This window comes from Lagenorhynchus albirostris, chromosome X (genome assembly GCF_949774975.1).
Source record: "Lagenorhynchus albirostris chromosome X, mLagAlb1.1, whole genome shotgun sequence".
NCBI lineage: Eukaryota > Metazoa > Chordata > Mammalia > Artiodactyla > Delphinidae > Lagenorhynchus > Lagenorhynchus albirostris.
In genome coordinates this window covers 99,573,334-99,582,334 of record NC_083116.1, presented here as the reverse complement: position 1 = coordinate 99,582,334, position 9,001 = coordinate 99,573,334, and the positions used below count along the sequence as shown (strand labels likewise).

Genomic DNA, 9,001 nt, shown 5'->3' with positions numbered 1-9,001 from the left:
TGTGTGCAGGCCAGCCTGAGGCTCAGTTACCATTATCACTGTTGCTCAGGGTGAGCTTGTCAAAGAGGGACCCTGCCAAGCTGGCTTCTGGGGTCTCCATCTTGCTTCCCAGAATCAACAGATACTAACATTTACATATTTTAGTAAACTCGAAGCTTTCAGGTAAAGTTTTAAGGACCCTTTATTTTAATCCCTGTCCCACCCCATTCCCTTCATTTTTCCTCCAGAAGCCACACTACTGTGATTTTTATACCGCGTTTTTATACTCCTGCTATTCGCAGGCACCCGCATTCAGCAGCGCCTCACCTCACCACCCCCTATATACCCACATTGTTTATAAGGGGAAGATGGATTTTGCACTTTCCGGGGCCCCATGGAATGCCTTCTCCCTCCCTCTGTGGAGATCCTGAGCGGCATGTGGGTGGGGCATGGGTGGGTGGAGAGCCTCCTGGATACCTGTTTTAAAAAGTGAGCGATTTGCACACAGGAACCAAGGAGAGACCTTTATTTCTTTAGGAACCAAATAACTTTATTGGAAGAAGTGGCAAAACTGGAAGAAAAAAACTTAAGTGAACTTCTTCTGCCAGGGCACTATTGCCGTCTGCATGGCAGGCACGGTGACCAGCGCTCTGGTCACCCCGTGGCTCTGGGGAAGTCCAGTCCACGCTCAGTTCTTGTCGCTGTCGCCCAGGGTGAGCTTGTCAAAGAGGGACCCTGCCAGGTCGACGTCCGGGGCCCCCATCATGCTCAGGGTGGTGACATGACCCTCCAGCTCGCTGATGAACGCCACCTGCTGGCTGAGGTAGTGAGTGGCTAGGAAGCGGTGCAGGTGGGGGTCCCTCTTGTCGATGGCCAGCTGGTGCAGGTGGCGCAGGCTGCGATTCACGAACTTCTCCAGGAACAAGGTGCACTTCATGGCCTTGAGGCCGCTCTTCCACTCGATACTGACTGGTCTCCTGATGTCTTGGAAGTGGATGCGGCTCCCGCGCTGGTTCTGCAGGCGCATCAGGCGCCGGGCCCAACCGCTGTGCTGGAGGGAGCGGCGCACGAAGAACCAGCTGAAGTGCTTCAAGGCCACGTCGCAGTGGTCGAGGTAAATGGCTGCGGTCAGGCACATTAAGGAGGCGTGGAACTCCAGGTTGAAATGGCTGTTGATGGCGGCCTCGCAGTCGGGGTGGTAGCTCTGGCCCACCTGCGAGGGCGGCGCGGGCAGCGTGGCGGACGGCAAGGGCATCGTGGTGGGCGTGAAGGTGAAGCCGCGGGGCCTGCGGTAGCTGCCTCGGAGCGAAGAGGGCGGCCGCTCTGGGGTGGACCGGAAGTGGCGTTCGTTATGGGAGTCAGGCGGTGGGCTCGCGGTCCTGTTACCGGAAGAGGTCGCGTGGCGTTGGCGGGGCAGAAACGCTGCACCCACGTTCCATCACAGCCTGGGTGAGGCATGGTGACTTTGACCTGCGCACCTGGTATCTATTACGTTTTTAACGTTGCAAAAATATTTCGGTTTCCAAGGGCTTTCTCTTGTTCTCCAGTTGCAACCTCTTATAGCACGCTGTTCTCATTTTATAAACCCATTGTCTTCCTTAAAATTCTGAGAATATGAATTTGTAAGTTTTGGTAATGTTCTCTTCCGTTTCCTGTATTATAGTTGTTTTCTTCTCCAGAAGTAGTTCTGTTTGTTCATCATGATCTTCTCTTTCACTTTCCTCAAGTATCTGGCAACCATTTGTCCATTCGTATTTGGGAGTAAAGGAGTCATGTGATCAGCCAAGGTAACTGGCATGGATCTGATCTACAGTTGGGACGCCATTTCACTAACAGTCTTCTGCTGTGAATGGAGGGGCTCAGTGTGTCAGTTAGGGAGTCTTTTCTATTTGGGGTACATGGTGTGGAGCTTGTAGGTAGGATAGGGACCATCCCAAGTGCCCAAAGCTTGGCATTTTCTGGCATTAGAAGACTTTCGTGTATCTCTTCTGTAATAGATCGTGTCGTTCTCTTTTGTTTCTTCCTCTTCTGCTGAGCGGGTCTGCGGTTATCTCAAACCTGCTGTCGTATGGGTTCCCTTCCTGAGCCTTTGAATGACACAAGGAGACTATCACCCCATCGCCTGCAGCACCACTGTGCACTGGATCTTGGTAAGAACAAAAAATAAAAATGTACTGTCTTAGGCCAGCAAGACTTGGGATATTTGTGACAGCAGTGAGCCTACCCTGACTAGTTACCCAAAGGAAGTTCTGGCTGACTACGGGTTATAAGCCACTGTAAGCTTGTAGCATTTCCTCTTGGTGGAAATGCAGATGCAAAAGTTAAACAGTCTAGATAGAGCCGAATCATCTTGCTCTTCTTTCTTTTGCTAAATTCATCAATAATATGTATCAGTCCTGCTCCCTTTTTCCCTCATGGAGAGTGGAATGAAAAATCCCTCAAAGACCCATGAAGCACAAGGAGTAAGTTTTTCCGTTTCCCTCAGTGCTGGGGAAGAAACCCAGGCTGGTCCTCAGGTGGCCGGCCTTAAGCCGACAACAGGAGGCGTAAGGGATGGGACTGGCTGACCCCTGAACCAGTCAGCTGTGGTGAGGGAGATGTGGGTCACGTAGGAACGGGGGGCGCCCCCGGAACCACATAACCGGAGGATGTGTTTGTGTGGGGCAGCTCCCCCGAAGAGGAGGATACTGGTCCAGAGCTGGCAGCGGAGCTAGGGAGATGGTCCAGGGATTGTACCAGTTAGCCTTCCCGATTGGAGTGTGAGGGCTGGAGGCTGGAGGGAGTCCCAGACCTGTGTGTGTCCTCTCCACCACACAGCACGCCGGGCGCTGAGCACCTCATTCCCTGAGCAGTTCTTCGCCTTTGGAAAAGAGTAGAGAGAGAGAAAGGAGCAACAACAGTGGGCTCAGAAAGGCCTGGAACAACCAGTTTGAGCCATCTGTGGGGGTGGAAAATGGCTTCAGCTCCCAAACGCAGCCTCGGGAGGCCCTGGGGCAGCGCTCTCCACGAAGGGCAGGGTTCGGGAGCCTGGCCGCAGTGAGCACCGGCTAACCAAGGGGACCAGGGCGCCATCCCCAGGGAAAGATTTGATGAGTCCTCACCAGACCCGGTGATTCCCTGCCTTCTCACTAATCCTCGCGATTCTGTGAGGGAGGATTGTTTTTATCATCTCCCACACGAGGAAACTGAAGTCTGCGATATAAACTTCTTGAGCAAGATGATGTGGAACCTGGAGTAAAGTCAGATCTGACTCTCAGCTACACCCCTGGTGACCTCAGTCAATAAAATGGGGTATACACAGGACACTGTCATGTGGTTTCTTGAGGCCTCTCCCAGGTTTCCATAATGAGAGAACAAAGAGGTGCAGACAAACAGCTGTTCTGCTTCTGTAGCAGCTCAGTTACCCGCCTGCCCCCCTTCTCGGCACAGTCCTAACCTTCAGCAAGGCCAGGTTTCCCGTACGCGGCCATACAGGACAGTCTCTTCTTGCTCAGCTTCTACTAGGAAAGAAGTTTAAGTAAATTTTTGAAAATTTGTGGAGGACCACAGTTTGAGATGGAACAGAAGTTTTCCTCAGCAGGCCGCCAAGCCCCTGACCATGGCTGGACGAGGGCGTTGAAGTTGGGCACCACTCCTGTCATGTGCCTCCTGGCCAACGCCTCCAGCGGGGTTGTTCTTGATTTACATTCTGCTGGTCTAATTGATAGGTGACATCTCCTCTGAAGTTTGTGATCTCTCATCCTCTTTCAATGGGGGTAATCAATATTTCATCCTAGTGTTAGAACAGAGACTTGGCCTGCCTGTCCACGTAGACTAAAATCAGTTTTCTAGAGAATTATTTAGCACCTCTCTCCCAAACTCCTGTCCCTTGGTCGATTCTCCAAATAACCATTGACACGTGTGTATGCTTCTTCCCAACCAGACTGTACTTGGTGATGTCTTGTGAAGATCACCACCCGTCTCCCTCTCTCCACAGTTTGATGCACGTAAATCCCCCCAAATTGCTTACTGGTTCTGTGTACCTCTTTGGCGTAACTAAACCACACTTCTCAAATGTGGACGGTAAATCTTCACACCTGAGTTTTTAATCTGGGGGGAGGGGTGGGGCTGATATGTCCGAAAACTACCCATGTTCTGCACTTAGTGGCCAGCAATGGACTCAGACCCATTGCTTGGAGAAACGAGCGCAAAGAGCGATGGGGATCATCCCTGGTCCTCTGTGCATTCCTGACCGTTACTTTATGATTGAGCACGTGTTGTTCAAAAATCCAGTACCTCAGTTGTACTTCTTCATGCAGAAGGAGTTCAAATGATTCCTCTGTCACGTGTGGCCAGAGACTGTGACTTTCTTGTGGAGAGTTGTAGTCTAGCTGTGGTCCTGTGATTACTGACTGCTATCAAAGGATCCATTTGACCCAAGGAGGGGTGAGGAAGAACCCCTCCAGGAGGAAGGTAAACAACAGAAGTCTTGGGGGTGGGCTCAGCCTCTCAGTAGTGATGCTATTGTCCAGAAATGCCTGGGGCACTCACCTGGGCCATACTGCTTGAGGCAGCCCTCACAGTCATTTCCCCTTTGGGAGCCAGTATTGTGATTGGACCCGCCCTCCCCCCCACCCCCCACCCCCCACCCCGCCACCTTGCGGTTCTTATTATGATTGCAAGACACACTTCAGTAACAGCCATCAGAGAACTTCGAAGAAAAAACATGATTTATTACTCACAGGTCCTGGAGGACACATGGCATGCGTGGAGGCACGCAAGGAGGTCATGGGTAGAAAGAGTACGTGTGCAGGCCTGGGCTTCTTTGACTGGGGTCTAGCACGGGATGCCTAGGGGTTCACAGGTTCAGTCTTTATTGGTGAATTTAAAACATGAGCGGGAATTACAATGCCAGAAGGGAAAAACAAGTGGTCAGATGGTCAGTTCCCTCAGTCGACCAGAGATCTCCGAAACAAAGGAGGCTTCTGGGGCGGGGCCGCCTGACTCTTCCTCTAGTCCTGTAGCCGGCAGTGTGTTTATTCAAGATAGCTGTCTCTGATGTGGGTGCCTAGGCAATCCGAAGCTTAAAGTCAGGCACTTGCATTACAATAAAAAAAAATTAAAAAAATACTAACTCAGCTGCTTACTAACTCAGATGCCCCCTGTGATGCTGAAGCATCTGAGTTAGTGGTGAGGACGTTAACAAGTCGCTTCAGTCGCTTGTAGGCGGGGAGCTGTCTGGTTTGGAGCGCACATTGTGGCCTGCTTCCGTGGGGAAATATGATACAGCGCTGTCCTGCTGTCGGCGGGGGACAAACTCACAGTCTGGCGAGCCTCTTGGTATAGGGTAGGGTCAGCCAGCAAGGACCTAGCAAGTTCTGCAAAATCATATCATAGTAGGTCATCCCCCGATGCCACCGGGGCACTGCGTTTACTCCACTGTTTCTGGGAAGTCTTAGTCTCCATGGCAGCGTTCCGCAATATAAACTGGGAAGTCGGGCCATCTGGGTGGGCAGCTAGGTCTCCAGCTGGTGCCACGGCCCTGGGGTGTCATCTCTGGTATAGGACGCATAGGCATCTCCAGTGGTGAGCTCTTGGGCTGGGGCGGTATTGTCTGGAATGGTATCCTCTCCAGCAGTGAGTCTGTCTCACTCAGGGGTGAGGTCCTCTGGAGTGGTGGCCACCCAGGGGCGGGTGCATCCTCCCATGTGGCTGTGCAGTTGGGGTATTGATCATGGGCTGGGCATAGGCTAGCCTGATATAACTTAGAGGCTTCCCCGAGGACCGAGCTGCACGTCTGGTGCCTGCTGCTAGTGGAACAAATGGTTAAGAGCTCTCTGGGGTCATCAAGGGCACCTTTAGCAACAGAGTGGGATGCTGTCCTTTCCTTCCCGGAGGAGCTCATCCAAGCACATAAAGATTCTGGGCACATTTATATCCCAGGCTACGGGAGATCTTATGGGTGCTCCTTAGGCATTCCTGGGCTCAAGCCGTGAGGGCAATCAGTGGACAAATCCTGGGAGCACAGTCCCTGTACCCAGGTGGGTTTTATGTACGAGCAATCATAGGGCCAGTTAGCTTGTAGCAGTGTTTGATGTTGAAATTGGGCGAGTGTCATTTAGACATTGCTTCCAGCGGGCCCCTTGCCTATAAAGGGATGCGATCCCCTTGCCGCTCAGACTCAGTGGCACACTAGCCTGAGCCCTTCCAACAGGGCTCGCCAACATTCCCTGCTTTTCCACCCTGTGGTGCTACTGTGGGCCGCAGCAGTGTTTTTACAGCATTCTATCTGGGTGAGGGTTAGGCCCAAGGGCTCTACCAGTAACCCTATCGCCCAGGCGGTACAAAGCAATAAGAATAGCCATCAGCAGATGGAGCGCTGACGTTCGAATGAGCTGGGGTCAGGTTCCTTCTGGATGAGCTCTCTGTGTATTGCTTAATGGCTGAGCGCGGTTGCTTGGTGGGGGAAAGTACTGGGTCGCCTTGCCTGGCGTGGGGTCAGGCCACGACTTGTAGCTTGCTCGGCATGTTCTCATCCCCAAATGTGGCCTGCGTCCACCAAGCAGAGTTCCTTTCCCTCTTTCAGACACCCAAAGTGCGCCACTGGTTGGTCCCGGGGCGCTGACTTCTGCTTCCTCTAAATTAGCCGGGGCGTTCAGTTTCATCAGCCAGCTCTCGTGGCCACTGTATTTGGTGAGAGCGGCCGGTGTGGAGGTGGCTGCTTTTGGAGAGTCGTCACCGTTGGCAGGATTTCCAAAGAGATGATCTCGCACTGACTTGGTGGGCTTGTGGCCTGTGGGGCATTCAGTGGTGAGGGGACCATATAGGACTCTCTGCCCTCGATCAGGCTATATCAGAGGGAAGCGGATGGTCAGATGATGAAAAAGAAAATCATAGCAGCATAGGGAAGTGGAGTCAGAGGTCAAAACGTAAAGGGCGTCGTGCTAGAGTGTGAAAGCTTGAGAACTGCCAGAAACGACCCGCAGTGGCATTTTGGAGGGTGTGTGATAATTGTGTAATCATTGGTATGAGGGGTATAAAGGCTCAGGGGGTGAGAATTAAGCAAGATGAGGGCCTGCGGCAAGAGTTGCATCCATTTCGAGAACCACTTGCTTGCAAATAATTTAAGTGGTGTCTCTTTAAGGAGGTCATTAAGATGCTTGATGAGGCCAGCCACCTGGGGGCGGGATCCTAGATGGAAGTTTGGAAGAATGTTGGGTGGGAGAGCCCACTGTTGAATGTCCTGAGAGGTACAGTGGGTGCCCTGGTCAGAGTCAGCAGTGTTTGGCCATCTGAAGGGAGCAGCATTGAAGGTAGTAAGGAAAGAGATTACCTGTTTTGAGGAGGAATTGTGGGCGGAGTTCACCAAGGGAAGCCTCGTGTGAAGTATCAGTGATGGTGATGGGTTATCTGGAAGCCCCAGCAGAGCGGGAGTATGGTCGGTCTCCCCGGGGGAGTGGGTCCCCGTTGTTCGGTTTGGGTGCAGAGAACGCGCTCATCTATCACCACCTTGGCTGCCGCTGAGGAGGGGGGCGTCCCCTGGCATGAGCACGAGTTGTTAAGGCACGAATTCCCCGATGACCTGAGGTTGTGCGGGTCCATTTCGCAAGCTGGGGAGAAGGGTCGGTACCCTGAGGCATCTACAGGGCAGAGAGTGGAGGGCTGAGTGAGGGGGTCTGACCGCAGTATTCCTAAAAATGGCCTGGGGTGTGGAGCGGTTAGCGTGAGCAGAAACGTGAGAACTGATGATAGGGATGGGGGATTCTGCTAGTTCCTTGCGTATCTTGGAGCCCCAGATGGCCTTGCCTTGAATGAGAAAATTGTCCCGTAGCCATTGGCCAGACCCAACTGCAAGGCTGTTAGCAACAGCCCGGGAGGCTGTGAAAGGCCCCTTTTTGTGGCCTCCTTAAGGGCTGGGTGAACAGCTACAGGTTCTGCCAGTTGGGCTGAGCCAGGAGTGTCCTCCTTGACCAGAAAGGTGCCCGAGGCCGGGTGGCTGACGCAGCCCTCCAGCGAGCTGCATGGCATGCAGCGATGGCACTGCCCTCGGTGAAGAGCACTGACTCCCTGTCCATTTCAGACAGGTGGTCCCAAGGGGCTCCCCAAGTAGCCACAGGAGGAGAAAGCGGGGTGGGGTGGGGATGGGGGCTGTCACTTCTCGAGGCTCTCCGGCAAGGGGCTGAGCATGGGGGAAACCACATCCTCCTGTCATTTGGAAAGGCCTTTGACATCAGGTTTAGCCCTCCCCTGAAGGTACCATTTCCCTGTTACCAAGGAGGCATCAGTGGCCGTGCTGAGCTTTTCTCTTAAGAGGCGTCTCTCACTCAGGGCACTTGAGGAACTTGTGTTCAGAGTGATACCGGGCGGGGGGGGGGTGCTGGCTAGGGGCTCAGTTCCTAAAAGAGCCCGAGAGGCTGCCGAAAGCTGGTGCCCAGGGGGAGTCTACGGGCCTGCCGCTGGGGAAGGTGCTTAGTCCACAACCCCATAGGAAGCCAGGTAGACTCCTGTTTGGTCCCGAGACTGCAGGAGGCCACTTGACATGGAATGTGGAACCAGTGGGAACTAAAGGTAAGACTTGCTGGACTGCGTGCTGGGCACCTTGCAAAGCACACTTGTCGGGCTTTGCCCCAGTGGAAGGTGGGTGACTTGTGTGCGATTGCGTATACGATAGGGCGGGATGAGGGATGTGTTGCCTCCAGAACAGGAAAAAGCCTGATATGTGTTGTGCTTGTCTGAGTGTCGTGGGTGGTTGAATGGTGAGTAATTGATGTTTGGCCGTTGGGGAAATTTCTCAGCCCTTAGAGGACTAGATGATGCCCAGAAACAAGACAGATGAGGCCGGGCCTTGGCTCTTGAGGTCCGGGTGGTGTGCGAAGGGATGCGAATCTGCTCGTACTGCTTTCTCAGAGGAACCCCTGAGCGTAATGTCATCAGCGTAGTGCCCAAAGCGGCACCTTTCCAACTGTAAGGTGCTTAAGTCCTGGTGGCAGAGGTTATGTATGGTTGCAGGGCCGTTTCAGTATCCCACTGGGAAGCACGTAAA

At 53.2% G+C, this 9,001-nt stretch overlaps 1 protein-coding gene across 1 annotated transcript; it reads right to left on the bottom strand.

Moving 5' to 3' along the window:
• Nucleotides 1-667: 667 nt before the first annotated feature.
• On the bottom strand, nucleotides 668-4,545 carry LOC132513186 (ferritin heavy chain-like). Its single transcript, XM_060137363.1, has 3 exons — nucleotides 4,510-4,545; nucleotides 2,505-2,689; nucleotides 668-1,358 (listed from the first exon to the last, which is right to left on the bottom strand). The coding sequence occupies exons 1-3, from the start codon at nucleotides 4,543-4,545 to the stop codon at nucleotides 668-670; spliced, it is 912 nt and encodes a 303-aa protein (XP_059993346.1).
• Nucleotides 4,546-9,001: the final 4,456 nt, after the last annotated feature.